This window comes from Acanthaster planci, linkage group LG06 (assembly GCF_054643075.1).
Source record: "Acanthaster planci isolate LZ-2023a linkage group LG06, COTS_SCS, whole genome shotgun sequence".
Classification (NCBI taxonomy): Eukaryota; Metazoa; Echinodermata; class Asteroidea; order Valvatida; family Acanthasteridae; genus Acanthaster; species Acanthaster planci.
Window position 1 is genome coordinate 22,748,924 of NC_141782.1, and position 19,321 is coordinate 22,768,244.

The 19,321-nt window shown below is 37.2% G+C and overlaps 2 protein-coding genes across 8 annotated transcripts in view; one reads left to right on the plus strand and one right to left on the minus strand.

Moving 5' to 3' along the window:
- The window catches only part of psmg2 (proteasome assembly chaperone 2), a 112,070-nt gene that overhangs the window by 55,329 nt on the left and 37,420 nt on the right, over window positions 1-19,321 (minus strand). The window lies entirely within an intron of this gene.
- LOC110980095 (adenylate cyclase type 2-like) overlaps window positions 1-19,321 on the plus strand; it is a 94,580-nt gene that overhangs the window by 40,541 nt on the left and 34,718 nt on the right. For all 7 annotated transcript variants that reach the window (XM_087138335.1, XM_087138331.1, XM_087138334.1 and 4 more), the window contains 3 exons: window positions 9,815-10,165; window positions 16,846-16,995; window positions 18,441-18,610. In XM_087138335.1, coding sequence (XP_086994461.1) covers window positions 9,815-10,165; window positions 16,846-16,995; window positions 18,441-18,610 — 671 coding nt within the window. The remainder of the gene's footprint in view (window positions 1-9,814; window positions 10,166-16,845; window positions 16,996-18,440; window positions 18,611-19,321) is intronic.

The following is a 19,321-nucleotide window of genomic DNA, read 5'->3' on the forward strand; positions in this document are numbered from 1 at the left end:
GAGCAGTGTATTGTTGCAAGGCGTCTCTTATGTGACTAAGCAGAAGCTTGCCCCGAATCACAAGGTACAGCAACAGTGGTTTTAGTAAGGAGAATTCAAGCTGTTATGTTCACGTGACTTTAAATAACTCAGTGTACAAGAGTTATTCAAATTTAACTCGCAAATGGCTTGTTGGTTCAAGATCTACACATACACGTATGTACATGTACCAAGTACATGTACCGAGTATTTGTACACGTATGTATACATGTACATGTACATACGATACATGTCACATGCTCTTTCAGCTATTCGTCTTTAGCCTCACCCATGTGTGAGCTTACACATGCGTGAGCTTACACTTGATGTCACTGGTACTGAATTTGAGAACTTCACAAACCGTTAGCTTTTTCCACAAAAATATATTTTAGATCTTTTGAGATGTTTTTGAGCTAACTGTGATTTCCAACCTAGTATAGAAGTGGTCCTGTTTACTTTGTATGGCCTTATATCATGATTTGAAATGCCAAGCCATAATGAAGTCTGGACAAATGGGATTACAGATTTTGGCTGTATAATGGAATTGTAGAATCTAAAATTAGCACTACATGGTTGACGTCTTTGCATGTGAACTTACATGGTACATGTACATGTAGCATACATGGATACCTGGTACTGAGTTACATGTAGATTATTTCTAAGAAAGTCTTGTTATTGGATTCACGTACATGGACATTGCAAGAAAATACACTGCATTTGTAGCACTAATGCATCTACACATACAAATATCTCTTCGTCTTTGGTATAGAAAGTTTGAATGTCTTTTACACAGGTGGTGAGCATGTTAAATCTATGACTGTTTAAGGTTTTGATCATTTACAACCATCATATCTCCAAATATGCATGTACAATTTGTAAAGTCCTGTATTTTTGGTCTATCTTCACCCTCTGAATTTAGTTATCCATATCTTGAGGCTCAAATCTTGGTTCCTGCATTCAAATGGGCCTTAGTCAACACTTGGTCCATCAGAAACAAATGTGAAACCTTTTGTGAATATATCATTGATGAGAAGATTGATTTTTGTATTCTAACCGAAACTTGGCTTAAAGAAAATGATTTTGCAGTTCGATCATTATGTCTTCCACCTGGTTATTCTGTTAACGATCAGCCCAGACAAAATAGATCAGGTGGGAGCGTTGGTGTTGTTTTTTGCAGTGACCTGTTCAAGGTGAATAAAACCAACTCTGGGGAGATGGCATCTTTTGAGTTCGTTGAATGGACAGTTGGTTTTAGCAGCTATCAAGTGAAGTTGATAACTGTGTACAGATGTCCTTATTTAACCTTATACATGTATCCCATTCCTATTAATACATTTTTTGAGGAATTTTAAAATTACTTGGATTTTGTTTTAGACTGTAATTTGCCAGTACTCGCATGTGGTGATTTTAATATCCATGTCAATAATGTAGACAATCCAATGGTTATGAAGTTTAATGATATTTGTTTTTCGAGAAATCTGATCCAACACATGCATGTTCCAACTCATGAATCCGGTCATACTTTTGATTTGTTTATTACACATGACGACGATAAACTCTGCCTCTCTCCACCTGTAGAGGGCCATTTTATATCAGATCACTGATTTGTTACTACTTGTACATTGTTACGTAACAAGGCATATCGAAGTGAAACACGATCATTTAGATCTTACCAGAAGATTGACAAGGCTGCATTTATAAATGACATACATGTACGCTTTCCTCAGCTATACATGTGTGATCATGATTTGTTGGTGAGTGAAGATGTTGACGAGATGGTGAACGTATATAGTACTGTTTTAATGGATTTATTGAATAGGCATGCTCCCTCAAAAACTAAGAAAATTACAATTAGGCCAAAGCTTCCATGGATAACAGATGAAATTACAAGACTCAGGCAATAAAGGAGGCGTGCTGAAAGGCTGTGGTGAAGACACTTTACAACGTCAAGCAGAGATGTGTTCCAGTATTTCAGAAATAAGACAACAAACAGGCTTTTTCAGGCCTGTAAGGATTATTACTCTAGTGAGATTAACGATTGCCATGGTGATCAAAAGAAACAATATGGCATTGTTAATTCTCTGCTGAAGCCAAATGGAAGTGATGAATTTCCTACTTGTTCGTCGGAAAGCAACCTGGCTAATGACTTTAACTGCCATTTCACTGATAAAAATCATTAAAATCAGGGATGATTTGGAAAGTCAGGCTCCTGTTGATGATGTTTTATGTAAAATGAATGGGGATGGTAAAAAACTAGACTGTTACGCACCTGTTAATGTGAATTTGGTCAAGCATTCTATTCTGAAAGCTCTGAATATTGTATTAGTGATCCCATTCCAACGTGGTTGTTAAAGGAGTGTATAGATGTTTTACTTCCTATTATTACATCTGTGGTTAATTGTTCCTTCAGAAATGATGTATTTGCCACTGAATGGAAAATGCAGTGGTTGTTCCTTTAAGAAACGTGGGGCTGGTGCCGACTTGTCAAATTTCAGACCAATCAGTACTTTTTGCTTCATTTCAATATTAGTGAAACATATAGCTGCAGATCAAATCATTTTTCAAATGCACAAGAACAATCTCTTCCCGGCAAATCAATCAGCTTATAGGCAGTTTCACAGCACAGAAACCATGCTTTGTAGAATTACTTCCGATGTGTTTCAAAATATGGGTAACAAACAGGTAGCCATGATGGTTTTACTTGAGCTTAGTGCAGCATTTGATACTGTTGACCACAAGTTGTTGCTCCAAATTATGGAGAATGATTTGGTTTTTGAAACACTACACTCACTTGACTGTCATCATTCCTCAGCAATCGTTACCAAATGGTTTCAATTTCAGGTACTCTGTCGGAACATATCAGTGTTGAATTTGGGGTTTCTCAAGGTTCATGTTTGGGTCTCATGCTTTTCATGGCTTATTCAAGTTCTCTATTCAAAATCATAGACAATTACATGATAAGTGGTTATGGTTACGCGGATGATACCCAGTTGTTGGAATTTTTTTCTCCCAAACTGTGCCATCAAACTCATTCATTGCAAAATATTGAAAAATGTGTTTCAGTTCAAGCATGGATGTTGAAACACAAGTTGAAACTTAACGCTGGAAAAACAGAGGTGATTTTGTTTGGTTCTCAACAACAACTGGATAAAATTCACATTGACCATGTTCGAATAGGTGATGACCATACATGTATAAAACTTGTGGACAATGCTGTAGTCTGGGAGTCTGGCTGGATTCAAGATTGTCTTTGGACTCTCACATCAATCGTATTTCGAAGGTGAATTATAGCTTATATAATTTACGTCGTATTCGAAAATATCTGAATCAAGGAGCCACTGAGTGGTTGGTTCATTCATTACTTACATCTTACCTGGAATACATGTATGTCAACTCTGTAATGTGTGGTACATATACATGTATGTCTCAATCTGCATTCGATAAGTTACAATGTTTACTGAATAATGCAGCTCAGTTGGCTCTGAGATTGTGTTAAGTACGACAGGATTATGCAGTCATTAAAAGCATTGCATTGGCTTCTAGTTCGTGCATGTGTAGAATTTTAGATCTTTCTTTGGTTTTCAAGGTGTTGCACAACAAAGCATCAAGCTACCTGATTGGCTTGATTGTCAAATCCTGTTGTGCTTATGACTTACATAGTCAGGATACCTTGAGTCTTCATGATCGTATAATAAACTTAACGACAAGGCATTTGGTGTTGCTGGACCAAGGTTGTTGAATTCTTTGCCAACCCAGCTGAAGAAAGATATTACAAGTGAAATCAAGTTCAAGCATGCCATCAAGACATACCTTTTTAATAAATGTTATAATTAACAAGGTCTTATGCATGTAATTTTTTGTTTTATTAATCATGTGGTTCAACCCGTAACTTACATGTAGTTTTTGTTACTTTTAATTATAATTTTAATTGTAGTTTTTATATAACTGTTATGAATGTGTAATCATTATTTTTGCTGTTTTGATATGTAGGCCTACAGTGCTATTGAATATTGTCAATAGAATTGGTGCTTAAGAAATGAAAAAAATATTACATGTTGATGGACATACACTGTTTTTATATCTAAATAGTACCTATGATATGTATCTGTACACAGTACACAGTTTTCACTAGCCCAACAGACATGTACTCTGTACATGTACAGTTTACTCACATGTACATGTACAGTTTACTTACATGTACATGTATGCACTCTTCAAATGGAATACTTATTTGGGCCAAATTTAATCACACAAATTCTTTATGTAACCCAAAATATGGACAGTAATTTTTGTAAAATGCAGAACTTTCAAGTTTGTTTATTTGTTTTTTGAGGTACATGTAATGTCTGAAAAACTTGATATGCTTCACACCTATCGTACCTGTGAATGCATGCCTACAGTAGTTGTCAAGGATAGGCGCATGGAGGCACTGATGATGTTTACGAGATAAATTCTATCTGTCATTGGGGAAAAATACCAAATGTCAAACCAGAGATAGGGATCACAAAGTGACATACATACCAACTTGTGATTATGTGGCATACAATTGAAAGATGGTGTGATAACTTTTTGTGCTTCACTGCCGTTTGTGTACAACATGTACATTGGTGTCTGTTATTTGTCATACAATCACTCCCCAACCACTGATTCTATCACTCCCCAACCACTGATTCTGCTTTATCGTGCGTGCCCTGTCGCCTTATCGTCAGACTACTTGCAGTTTATCCATTGTATGGGGCTCGAGGGAATCCCTGGCTTAAACCTACACACAAATTACAGAGATGAAACTGGCCATCATGTTGTTTGAAAACATGTCTGGCTTTCTTGAGCAAGAAGCCAGTTACATATAACAAAGAGCTTAAGAAATGATCTCAGTGATGATAAATCTTGAAATTCTTGCATCTTCTCCTTACAGTTTCTTCCTTCTGATGATTTGCTCTTGTACATTATGATTTTGCTGCCCTCAGCAATGCATCAAATTACTACATGTATAAGTCGACATGCAAAAACGCAAAACCCAATTTCACCACACTGTGTTTGCTTGCACCACCCAGACTGCCCCAATAATTTTGTTGTTTGTGAGCGTGAGATCTGCCTGGACGGTTTCTGTTGTTGGCACTTTTGGAAGTACATTACACAATGAGATACTGTTGGTTGCTCATGCCCTGGAGACTCAAACGTGGCATCTCATCTTTCTTGTCATCTCCTGACATCGTCAAAGATGTGATGTCCCTAAAGGCCTCAACTTCCAGCATTCAGCCAGTGTCTATTTGATCAAACAGGAGTTCCCATTCTGCCACTACAGAATTGATTGTCTCATCATAGAAGGATTTCCAGAAATCTACCCTCTCTTGATGTTTAGCAAGAGTGACTTTTAAAATTGAAAAAATGTAGTAGATTGATCCATTTTCGGGATTCATGCAGCAAACACCAACTCAGCCTTCTGGGTTCAGTCATACAAATTATAGTCCTGTCTTGTTTTTTTTTTCTTGTTCAGATTTCTGTAGGCTACATGTATATGATGCACTTCATCTGCTATTGCATGACTTCTGTATGTAGGACCCTCCATGTCCAGAGCTGCGGGTGGCATTTGTGGAAATGTTTCACCAATAATACAGAAAATGAGTTCACAGGATGCCTGTAGGATTTTAAAAAGAGGACATCGGAATTAGAATTTTGATGTAGCAATTTTTTTTACAAAGAATTTTTGAAAACTAATTTCAGAGGGATAAAGCAGACTTTTTACATAAAGTGTCTGAGTTTTTAATAGCTTGACAAAGTAGCAGAGGTGTGACCTGTATGCTATTTGGTTTTAAATGTTTTGCTCACATCACAGATCCATACTCCACAGTAAAACAGTAAAGATACGTAGTATGTGACATACTGTATACATGTACATGTTAATTATGTTGTTGCAGGATGTACAATTTACCAAGTGTTGTGTGGTCATATGATGGTTGGTACTTAGTCTCAATGGCTTTTTACAATTTTTGTCAAAACAAAAGCTTATCTTTAGGGGTGATTGTTTGTTTCACATCTTCTTGCAGGAGATTACGTATGAATTGATTTCACAGTAAAAAGTACATCATGTGCATGCTGTGTGATGTGATACACAGTGGTCGGTAGCAAGTTAAAAGTGCGCTAAACTCTGCATATGAAGGTTGTGGTTTTCCCTATTGTAACAGCTTAAATTAATATTTTTTCATTTGCATTTCATATATTGCAGACACGTGGGTGTGGGGTTTGTAAATATTTAGTGACATACATGTACACTGTATGGTATGTAGTCTAGTGTGAACATCAATGTTCATCAGTCTTGCAGGCTTTGCACTTTGTGCCTGTACATGTGGCTAGGGTGTCATGGAGACACTTGTTAGTGTGATACATGCTGTACATGTACATGTAGCCACACATAGATCTCAAATCAGTCATGTATAAACCCTCTGAATTTCTAGGGCCAAACTTTACTATGGAGTGAGGTGATTTATAAAAACTGATCATTTTGATTTTATATTCAGTCACCATTAGTATGAATCACATGACTTGTGGTCTGGTTACCTGTCTTGGGCAGATATTTTTTGGTATTTTATACCTTTAAATCTCCATAAATTTGGTCCATACATATACATGTAGGCCAGATCTACATGTAGAGATAAATTCATTGGATGACTAGTTACATTTACATGTACATGCATGTACACATGTGTAAGTCATCCTTGTTTTGCAAGTCCAGTGCTCCAATGAACCAAATGGAAACAGGGCTTTGAGATGTTGGCAGTTAACTGACACCTGTGACAGACAGCAAGCCCATATCAATTAGACAAACTAAAACTGTGCTGGAACCTTGCAGTCATTAATAAACGTTTGCAATCACAAGGCGATGGGGGAGGGAGGATTCTAGTCTAGGGAGTTCAGTCGCTGTCTCAGGGCGTGCATTCCCACTTCTCAGAATTGTTCATGCCTGCACTCCAGCTTGCCTTGTTCATTACACAAATCGCTCATAGGCAACACTAAACATTACTAGTGCTTGAAGAGTGCTCACACCTGTGAAGTGGCTAGAAGGATGTGGGCAGAGGGATGAGAAGAAGTGGATAGAGGCAGGTGAGGCTCGTTTCCTGTTGTAAGAGGTTCAGACAGAGAGGTAGTGATTGTAATTTTCACTCAGACATGTACTGCTGGAGATAAATGGATGCTGTGACTAATGCAACACTGTGCAGTATGTTGTGTTTGCTTCAGGAGTTACACTTATACTTTATTGTGATTTTGTGCGACATTTGGAAAGTGCATGTGTAAACTAGCAATTACTCTTAAAGGGATGTGGTCTGGTTGGAAATGGTTAGACATGTCTTCATGTATTTCAAAGTGTCTTAGATGACCTGGGAAAATTTTCTGTTGGATTTGCAGCTGAGCCTACTGAAGCACTATTGCAGTGCCTCCTGCAGTCGGTTAGGTTTTGCTCATGGACACCAACTCAAATAATTGCCTTTTGCACTTTAGCAGAGTATAAACATGAACTACCGGTACAAAATACATGTACATGTATGTACAATGTACATACATGTACATGTACATGAAGTTGAATAAATTTCCCATTGCAGAAATCAAAACACTTCAGAGAATTGCGTAAAGCCTTAGCCGTATGCTATCCAAAGCTTGATTTATAAAAATGAATTTCTCAATAGTATACATAGACATCTGCTGTGCTGATTAAATGGGCAATCTCCTGGAGATAAATCATTCTGGTCTTCTGAACCGGAACCTTTGTATTTTTAAGTTAAACGCTTTTCTACTGAGCTACAGCAGAATCAGACACTAGTGTCAATATACCGTTTCTTCTCTGTTTTGACCCAAATGCCTTCTGCACCAGAATTGACTGCCAATTTGCAGACACGGTGTGGAGTGTCCAATTAGGCATCGGCTTTCAAAAGGAAAAAAAGCAAAGGAGGACGAAAAGAAAAGAAAAGAAAAGAAAAGGAAAACGTGTGTCACTGGGCCACACTTTAGACGGACATTTATCACATCTCGCTGTCAGCAAAAGGCCCCTTGGCTCCTGAGCTGGTTGGAAATAAGGTAGCAAGAAACTCAACTTTTTATTACATACTGTATCCCAATAGGTTAACTTCCTTAGTGACCCTCTTATCTGCAGAATTAAAACAGTTAGGATACGTCGTGCAGATGGAGGCAAGAAATGGTTGAGACAAGAATGATTCCTACTTCAAGATAGCTTCTCTCATAATAAGTTTACAGCCTTTTTTTACATTAAAAACCTAACTAAGTGGTCTATAGAGTAAGTAATACTGAGATTATGACCATTACAAGATCGCATTAGCCCAAAATATTTCTCTTTTACAGCTACATGTAATTTGAAGTACATGTAATTTGTTTTCTGAACAACCAGGAAGCTGTCGACCTAACTCTAGGGATGCTGGTAATACATACAGGTGGGAAAATAGTGTAGGTGGAGACAGTAAGAAATGGATACTTGCAGAGGACACTCAGGATGTGTCTGTCTTGAGAAAAGAAATCATCTTGAAAGCCCAGTCAAGAAAGTGCAGTGTACTCCGTAATGGAGGCCTCAGTTACATGCACCATGTACTAGTACCTGCACTATCACCTTTCAAATTTACAGTATTTGAGGCATGCAAGTTAAAAACTTTTTATTGAGAATATTTTGGAGAGATTTGAAAGTAGGTAAAAAGTTTAATGCAAATTTTAAGAAATTTAAGAAAGGCATTATATTTGTATGTCAGTGATGGATTATACAGGTGTGAAGACACATGTACATGTGCATGTACATGTACATGTGCGTTCATGTATTGACTTCCATGCTTGGTTGATTCTCTGTTTGCTTGTTTGTCCTGTCCACTTGTCATTTTGCCTTGGAGAAAGATTCTGCTAGAATTGAAACGTCAGGCCCTCCATATTTTGAGACTTCCTGGGGAAACGAAATTTATTTGAATTGATTTGAATAAATCTGATTTATAAAGGCAAATCTTACCTACATGTACAGTGTAGTTTGCATCCTACATGTATTATCGCGTTCTTTTTGTTTGACCAATCTGCAGTAGTATGGGCCAACATGTGTAGATAATTGTTCTACTGCTTGAAAGTTGGAATGTATATAAAACATAGGATATGTTATTTAACAATTGACTGCGGTGATTTGGGATATGATATTTTAACACCAGAGGGACTCAAATGCACCAAAACCTAATATTGCCCCGAGGGTGTTAAAGCATCTTATGTGTATATCACATCACAGCAGCCAACAAGTGTTTTGTTATACCTCAATTCTTTGTAGTACTTTCCTCACCTGAAGTTCTCCAATTTAATTGCGACAAAGAGTGTCGCAGGTCTGTTGCTGTACAGAAAGTTGTGTGATATGCATGAATGTGGTGCATCCACATACACATGTACAGTATGAGGAAATAAACTCCAAACGAACTTCAATCTTTGACAAAAAGTTGTCCTTCAGCAGTTGAATGTATCATACATGTACCGGTAAACTACAGGTACCAGTGAATATGAGAGTCTTGTGAGTGGTGTCTCCATTATGGTTTGGACTGAGGGGCAGGGACTACATGTAGTCTGTATTATGATGTGACACATGTATTCATGATGATTCAAGCAAATATGTTGTTATCTCCTGGTCACATGATCAATCTGGGTCAATAAAATTTAAATACAGTATTCAAAATAGAGGTATAACAATGCAGTAAATCTCCAAGAACTGTATTTCACTATAAATGTATGTTTTATTGAACTGAAGTTTTGTTATTCTTATTTGCCTTTCCAGGAGGCCCCACAGGGTTGGCATCGTGCTATCACCCTCTTCGTCACCACGTTTGTCTTCATCTGTCTGGCTGTCTGCTCCTACTCGGATACCATCTTCCTCAAATTCCCCCGCATTATCTCAGCAATCATTTGGATCAACTTACTCCTATTCCTGTATCTCCTAGTGTCCTTTCATAAACTCTACCTTCCCTCCAATGAGGTTGGGTTGGTGATTCTTGTTGTAGTTACTGTCTACACCACGCTGCCCTTGCCAAGACACTATGCAGTCATTGCTGGTGTCCTTACGTGTCTTCCACATATTGTCGTCCTAGGAGTTTTATCACAAGCAGAAGCAGGAGACACAGTGGTTCAGGTATGTATTTTAGCTATTTTATAGCACCTGTTGTCAGTGCATGTGGCAGGTGTCTCATCTGGACAGAGACATGGCATTGCCACCATCAATATAAGAATTGTTACAAAGATGTTGTATACATCTAGTATTATTCAAAGTTTTTTTTTTCACATTTTTCCCCAAGGTGTATAAATACCTTCATGACAGTCCAAGAGAGAGACTACCGTACTTACTTGGATCCCTCGTTATTGACTAGATAATTCATTTGCTTGGTCTATAGATGCCATCATAGATTTTACCCAGAAGTCTTGTGTGTAAATTAATTCAGTTTACTTGTGCCTGTGAGGATATAGACTCGGATGGTTGAAGAGCAAATAATGTCATCATGGAACTGAGGACACTAGACGTCTGTGGACAGCAAGTCAACACACATAGGCTGATATTGATTCCTGTGCAGCTTTTTCTTCAAATTTCCCCCCCAATTGCCTGCAGCTTGTTTGCATAACTCAGTCATTTTCCACCCTGGGTTGCATCTCTGTGTCCTCTTATGTACGTTTGCTTTCCCCTTGAGGAATATATTCAGAAGCATGCTTGTACATGTACCCAGGGTTGTAACTGGTAAAGTTGTATTCCAATGCCATTGAAAGAAATTGCTGTGATGATGGAAAGTGGCACTGACATGTACGCTACCTATACACGTACTTGTAATATTTCTTATTCATGCTCTGTGTGAATGCAAATAGAATCCCTATTCTATAGGGCATCATAAACCATGTACAAGGTAGAGTGAAATTTACTTGTGTTGTTTGATGTTTATTGTTTGTGAAATCATAGTGGAGTTACACGTATATGTATTTGTTGCCTATACATTGCAATCTTTGCCTTCATAAAGGCTTAATATGAACCTTTCTTGAGAGTGTTGTAAGGAACATGCAGAGGCTGTCGTGAGTAGTGTATGAAGTCACCGTACAGTGCTCACCTTGTACTCAATGTATTACATTTCTAATAAGTGTATCTACAAGTAGTTGCATTTGGTATTGTAATGAGAGGGCACAAGATTGTTTCTGAATGCATGATTTTGTCTTGTGGATGTGATGGGGGGTTGTTCCAATTTTATTTGGATTGAGAGAAGGTTGAGAGACAGGGACATGGAGAGAGCGAAGTGGTCAACATCAGAGGAAGAACTGAGTAAACTTAGTCTCTCATGGATGTTAAGAATTTTCATCTGTTTCAAGGATGTAGAAGGAAAAATTTGTACTTACATGCACATGGAAATGTCTGCAACGAGGGCAATGAACTGCATTTAGTGAGCTGACTGACAACCCTGCTTTTAGGCTTCAGTTGTAGTACTGTATGACCACTGGCAACTAAGGAATTTTTTGGATATTTTGTATCTATGGAATATATTGCATTTCAATTTATTTTTCAAAATTTTAGAACATTGAATTCTGCATGAGAAGAGTCTCTCTGCTTCCTTAACATCACTTGTCTCCTGATGAAATTTAAGATGCGGTTCAATCCGAAGGCAGGCATTTGAAATAAAAAAAATATTCTGGCAGAGGCATAGCTAAATTAGATCTAATTCTCTACCAGATGAAGGCAATTGTACCAAATCATTTGTGATTTGCCTGTCCATTTGATTTGACCAAACACATTAGAAATTGATGAGGCTACTTCTATTGGAATGTCACAAGGCTAGGAATTGCTCTCAAGCGGGGTATTTGTAATGCAATTACCTCATTAGTGCACTATAGAATGTGACAATAGACCGGCAAGTTTGATAATTGGATTTTGATGAAAATTTTTTGGTATGGTGTTGGTATTATGGTAATGTGTTCGCCAGTTCAGCGTAGCTGAGCAGTGCATTGCAGTACATGTAGATGTACAGTACATCTACATGTATGTGATGTGATATGTGTAAGTTACCACTGACCTTTGTGTTCTTTTTTCACCCTGTAGAAGATGGCTTGCAGTAATGGGAAAGTAGTTTAAATGTGACTAATCAAAATGTGGTCAGAAATTCAACAGCTGTCATCTCAATGCTCTTCCAAAATTTATGCAGACTTTTCAGTATTAGAATCCAGTTTTCATTTTCAATGCTTCTCTAGCTCTACACAAAATTTCCTTCTAACAGAATTGAAGTTTTCTTTTCATATCTTCCAAATTGTATTTGACTGAGTAATTTCATTCCAAATTATTGTCCGATAGAAGGGCATTAAGGCATTATCTTTTCACACAATTCACAATATACCAGATGTGTACATAATTTACCTGCATATATGAATGTTCATACATTTCACTTACTGCTGGTGTTCATTTACATGTACATACATGTACATGTATATTCAATGACAAGTTCAACTCGAAGCAGTCTCTATCAAATCCAGTTTGTTTGACAAGGGATCATTGCAACATGGCATTAAACTCTAAAATAGCCTTGCAGAGTCCCCGAGACAGTCAGGGTCTCTGTACATACCTTGTACTGGACTTACATGTATGCAACTATGCGAGTATAATAATTTAAAAAAGAAATCAAAATGAAGCTTATGTTGAGCACTGTATATGTGTACTTTAACTTTTGTTGTGGTCAAATTGTCAGCTCATTTTCAGTGTGTTTTGTTTGTTGACTGTAGCCATCAGTCTGTGGTTTATTATGTAGTTGCTCGTTAATTTTATTGCCGCAGCTAGCAGGTACATACGTTGTAGGCTAACTTTTGGGCATACATGCATATACTGTAGATGACCAGGAAGTAAGATAATTGGCATTTGGCTCCTTCGTTACAAATATTTTAGATTTCGTTAGGGAGATGTGTGAGTTACACAGGAACATCTGCCATTAGGCCGGTACATATACATGTAGACCTCTATACGTATATGCATGTGGCAAGAAAGCAAGCAAAATTATAAAAAGTTTAGAACACATTTCTATTTACCACAATGATCTTAATTTTACTTTGCTTTGCCATATGCCTGAAGTGTGAACCAGCTTGTATACTGGCTTATGTGTGCTGTAATCACTAGTTTACATTTGGCATCATTCCATACCAGGGGCGCATGCCTGGTCTAGGCAGGATACTTATTGATGTAGGGTGGTCAGGGATGGAGTCCACCTGGAGTAGGGTATACCATACACCATAAATGTTTTGTGTTGCCACTGCTGAGGGACAGGCAGGGTCGGTTGGTATTCCTGCTTTGGTTGGAAGTCAATTCCTCAATGACTCTCTTTATATTTATCATAGTCACCCCTGACCCCAGTGATGCAACCTGCAGTTGCCCCCAAAAGTCATCACACTATCAATAGATACACATAGATAAATTTCAAATGTGAATGTAGACAATGACATTCTCTAACTTAGGTGGCTTTATATCAAAACTCATGCCTGTGTCTTGTTGCAAGCAATCAGAGAATCTTCATCACTTGTAATATATACTTCAATTACTGATATCCGTTGCTGCGACAAGCAGGGTTATTCCATTCAATTTTGGTTTTGTGAGTTCAAACTGGTTCTGAATATTTGCTTTGACAAAGGACAGGTGATCCATCATTTTTCCTAAAACAAACAACCCAGGAATAACTAAGCTATTATGGCCAATAGAATCATGGCCAATCCAATTAAACCAACCTCTTTTTCTTTCTTCCCCGGGGCAAATATCACACTGAAAACAAACGAGCTCTTTAAATAGTTCCAACTCTGTTTTCTTGACTCAATATATTTATGTCATCTGTTAAGGTTGTGCCATCTTTTGTTTATGAAGGAGGAAATGTCAGGTTTGCAGCAGACAGTGACGAGGATTAAGTCTTTCATTGAAGGTACATGTATTCCTGCTTGATGGTCAGGGGAGGGTGAAATATGCCTGGCTTCTTCCTATGAAAATATACATCTTGATAAGGACAGCAAGGAAAGAGCAAATTGATGATATGACATATGGGTCATTAGGGAAGTAGTGGCCACACTCCACAGCTTAACTCATCAATCTTAGAATGGCTTTGCAACATTCATACAGATTTTGTAATGGTTTCTATGCTGTATTGCTCATAGCATGTGCAATACACATCATACATAGGAAAAACAAAGTATTCATTCTTATCCTTGATAGAATAGTGTGTTGGATATATTTCTAGAGTTTCTGAAACTATATACAGGTATGTCCTAACTAGCTACCTTTGGGAATAGCATACCAGTACACATTCAGCCCATTACGCATTTGCTGCATATATGCATTCATTATTTCCAAATTCAGCCATTTATACTCTTGGAAGTAGCCTTACAGGAAAGTCATCAATTTAACACAAGGAAACACAAGGTCTTGCCTTGTTGTATAATGATGATACAGTACAGGGCTGAACATTTGTACTGTACATGCATGGCCTTGTGTAACATTGTAGTGACAGAACTGTCTTCTGAATGTACTTGTATATGCTTGCACTTGTGTGGGGAAGCTTTCCCTGCGGTACAGTAAGGGGACAGTTTCCTTACCTGTAATTAGGAAAGTTAAAATAGACTTGCAGGGACAACAGTTTGAACTCATAATGTTTTTGGTCCCCAGAGTGTCTACATTCCAACACGGGTGTAGTCCTCATAACCTGTTAGCGGGAACATGTCAGTGTCATGTGACTTTCACTGAGTGGTGAATGTTAGGCTACATGCATCTAAATCTTGTTCTTAATACAGGTACATGTTTATGTTTGCAAGTGCTAAGGTACATTACGCATGCTGACAGCAGACAGCTCTTCTGTATATTTATAGAGGCCCATCATGGCTGCACCCTAATCATATTGAACTCTGTCCAACAAAATTGTAAACCCTGTTTCAGTCTCATCCTTTAAAATTGTTGAATCATTGAGGAAAATGTCCTTCCTCCACGGTTGAATGCAGTCCAAGTTAATATTAACATTCAGTAGTGTGCTAAATGTGTACTTTCACTGCTGCTGTTGAAGGTTTTGTCTTGAGACAAAGATCACAAATTTATACATGGATGTGTCTTGGGGAACTTTGGACATTGCTATAAGGTTAGATGACTCAAAGCACTGGTCTTATGTTCTGATAGTAGGAGGTTAGAATCCCACTGAAGCTTCAATGACTTTGTTCCACTTAAGATTGTCAATTGATGGTTTAATTCTCAAGATTCAGTGTTTCTGTTGGAATGTGTTTGCAGTTTTACACCATTGTTTTTCAGTGTGAAATGCACACGAGTTTAGCGCTTTGCAGCTGTAATTTTATACTTACTTAGAGACCCCTTTAAAGGAGGCATTATCAGATGCTGTTATAAGCAATCCTCGGCAATAATGATGAATGTTTAGGAGCAAACCATATAAGGTCCATCTGTCTCCAACACTCCAGACAATGGAGAAATGGAAATTCTATTTCTGTTGTGTCATTGCAAGAGAGCGACTAAGGGATGATTAATGTTCCCACTACCTGAACTAATCTCCTGCTGCTTATTGCATTTTACCTTTGCAAGTGGCTGTAAATTGGAATGAATTGTGCTTTTGGTACTGACACTGTACAGTAGGGTTTGGATGGTACGACGCATGAGTTAGGTACCGTAACTACATGTATGAGCAAGGCAAGCACATCCATCAAAACTGTCGTTTAATTATCTACAAAGTGCATGTTAGGTGCCATTAAATGGATCATTGTCAGTTACTTAGTCAACTTGTATCTTTTTAAGGAGGTGTTTACTCATTAAAGTCTAATTTAATGCTGAAAGCCTAAAGGGTAAAAATTTAATTCACATGTAATTCTTTTAACAGTAAGCATCTTGATGAATTTTTTAAGACAAGATTATTCTGTAACTTTGTATTTTTCTCCAATGCATGAACACTCTGTTCCAATACTCCCATTTGGTTAAATGTTCTAAAAAGTGCACTTACATGTATTTAAACACTGATGTCATCCAGGGAAGATGTAGCTCACTGCATAGGTTTTGCCTAAATTATTACTGTATGTTTTTCTATTAAAACTGTTAACCCACAATTTACTTACTGAATATATTTCTAAGAAAGCATTGGTGCTCACTTACTGCAATGAGTAGAATTACAACAATGATTAGCAAGAAGAGAAAATTAGTCCAGCAAAATCTACAAAAAATTTTGTATACAAACCAGTGTAACATTTAGGCTTTCTTCCTGGGATGACATCACAGTTTTACTCATGAATACGGAAATACTATTAGCATAAAAACCAAAAGGCAGCAAAATACCCTTTGAAATAGTGAGACAAAAGTGGAAAATAAAGTAAACTGAGATACAAGGGTACATTTTGAACGTTTGTGTTGAAATAAATTGATTGCAGCTACCCTTTAAATAAAATATTTGAATATAAAGGCATTCAAGTTAAGAATCTGATGATTGGCCAAACAGCAGACAGACAAATAGACAGACAAACAAGCTACTGGTGATTTGATTGAGAATTATTGCACTTTGTTAAAGGAAATACCTTAATTGGTAAATATGTACAGTCCTACCTTACAAAGAAAATAGACAAGACACCTTACATGTAAGTGTAGTTTGATTTCACTGCAGAGGTTTAATACTGCTGTCATAAGACAGGAAAAGAAAGAAATAAAATTAAAGATGGTGGTCTTAGCAATGCCATGTCACTTCACCTTGCTGTATGATTTTTTTGTGTAAAAAGGCTTTGTGTCATGAATCACATTCTGAGCAATAAATTTCAATTTTCTGTTGATTTGTTATGCAGGTCCTAGCCAATGTAGTTCTATTCATCGGTGTGAATGTGGTTGGTGTATGCCATATACAACTCTTAGACATTGCTCAACGCCGAAAGTTCCTGGATACTAGGAGTTGTATAGAATCCAGAGTCAAGCTGGAGCACCAGCAGGCACAGCAGGTGAGGGCACCTTAACTATAATACTAGCTTTGATAAGGTTATATGATGTGTGTATGCAAGCATGGTAATGAGAGATAATGAATATAATGCATCTTTTATTAAAAGTACCAGATTTTAAGCCATTAGCATACAGGACATATTCTCTTCAGCTTGAGGACACCAGAGCTCATATGCATAACATCTGTCCTATTATTATCTCATGGTTAAAAATATGGTTTGCCACTTCATCAGAATGAGGTTTACTGGCACAGCAAAATAGGCACATATGCCGCACTGACTGCAACATTGTTGGAGATAAAGTTAAAGGGACCATAAAGGAACCATAAAGTGGCATTTTTAATGCAATTGTTGTAAATATGGAACATGTACCTTTGTATCAACCCCAGTTTTAACTTTCATTTAAAGAGCATTTTTGTGCCATTTTGATCTTTATATTAATGGTCAATTTTCCCATTTACATCATGTGACATCACAGAAACAGTGCCCTCATCCAAGTGTTTTATCAAAGTGCACTTTTCAGTAACATTAACCAAAAAGAGATGTTGTGTAGTGTTTTCTTGCACTTACTTTTTTTACATTAGTTACAAACCTTCCTGTTACAGATGCTTTTTTATTTGTGTTTGATCGAATTCGTTCATTCATGATGCGCAGTATGTCAGCAGACCATTGCCAACAGGATCTTTCCTAGACATATCGCAGACATGTTTTGCATTTGTTGCTATTCTTCCTGCTCTTAACCTGTCCCTTTAGGTAGAGGATTAGTAGGGTTTTAGTTGATCTTTTAGCCCAGGGGTGGAACTGTATTTGTTGATAGTTTAAATGGATACAGGCTAAAGGTATTGGAGGTATTATAGTTTAGTTGGCTGTAGCTTGGAGAAATCTTATCATAGAAAGCCTGTAATACTTGCCTTTGGATTCTTGAGAATCTCACATCAAAATAACATTGAAAAGGGAACAAAAACTCAATGAACAGTAAGATATTTAAATTCCAAAATCAAGATTTTGATATTCTCTGAATAGTGGAAAATTTCTCCAGCATTGACTTTTTCAGCTTTTATAACTCGCAACATTTTTGTATCACAGCAGAACAAAGTTTGTACAAATGTAACTTCAATTTTAGTACACTTAAATACTTCAAAGCTCTTGCTTAATTTACTTTTTATTTTGTGATGGCCTCCAGTTCTCTTATTCCCAGTGTTTTACGCAATAAACCCATCTTTGCTGGATTCTAAAATTTCAATATCATGATAATTTTTGTTCCTTTGTCATTAATAGTTCCTCTCCTACACACATTACTCTCTGGTTCCCAGTTTGTCCATATATTTTATACAAGGAAATTGCCCTGCCTGTGATGGAGTGAGTCAATTGTCTGCTGTCCTAATTGGCCTGATTTTCCTGCTATCCTAATCAATTTCCCATTTCTCCCGTTTTTTCCCTCCTACCAGGAGAGGCTTCTTCTCTCAGTACTTCCTGCTCATCTTGCAGCTGAGATGAAAACAGAAATGATGGAACGGGTCCGTGACCCCACCCAAACACGAACACAGGGAACAGGCTTGCAGAAAAACAGCACAACACACTTCCATAATCTGTATGTCAAACGGCATAAAAATGTCAGGTGTGTACAGATAATCTAGGTATTTTTGGAGGCTGACTAAATTTGAAAATTGAGACATTGCTTTTATATTTTCCTTGTGCTGAAGCTTAGATACAAAATCAATGAAATGAGGTTGTCAGTCTTATGAAATGATGTTAACATTCAAAATCTTTGAATCCCTGAAGATATTGTGACTTTGATAAGTTCTTTGTTTTGCAAATCGTCTTATCTTTTTGCAAATTTGTTACCCCTTATACTGATTGGTCGATCAAATCATACTACTATTTGTATATGTATGTGTACCTACATGTTTTCAATTGCAAAAGCAATGTACATGTAATACATTGTTTTGTACAGTTCATATTGCCTAGACTACATGTATGTCTTTCTCTCTAACTACATTCACACAAATTTGATCAGATGGATTTCTTAACTTGTGTGCAGTTTCCATTTGCTGTACATTGTAATGCACCTTGAAGATTACCTGACCTTTAACCTCATGGCATATGTATAACAAATAAGATGCTTCATTTGTCCATATTCAAAAAGTTGCTCATTCAGGCAAAGCCTAAAGCTACCTTTCCATATGTGCATTTTTTGATTTCATGGCAAAAATAAGACCAACATGCACGGTGTACAGGTATATAACCTAAAGGTCTAATTACGAAAAGAATAGGAGATGAAAAGGTTGATAAGATTCTTTGGAAAGGTGCTTTAACTTGAACTGTATTG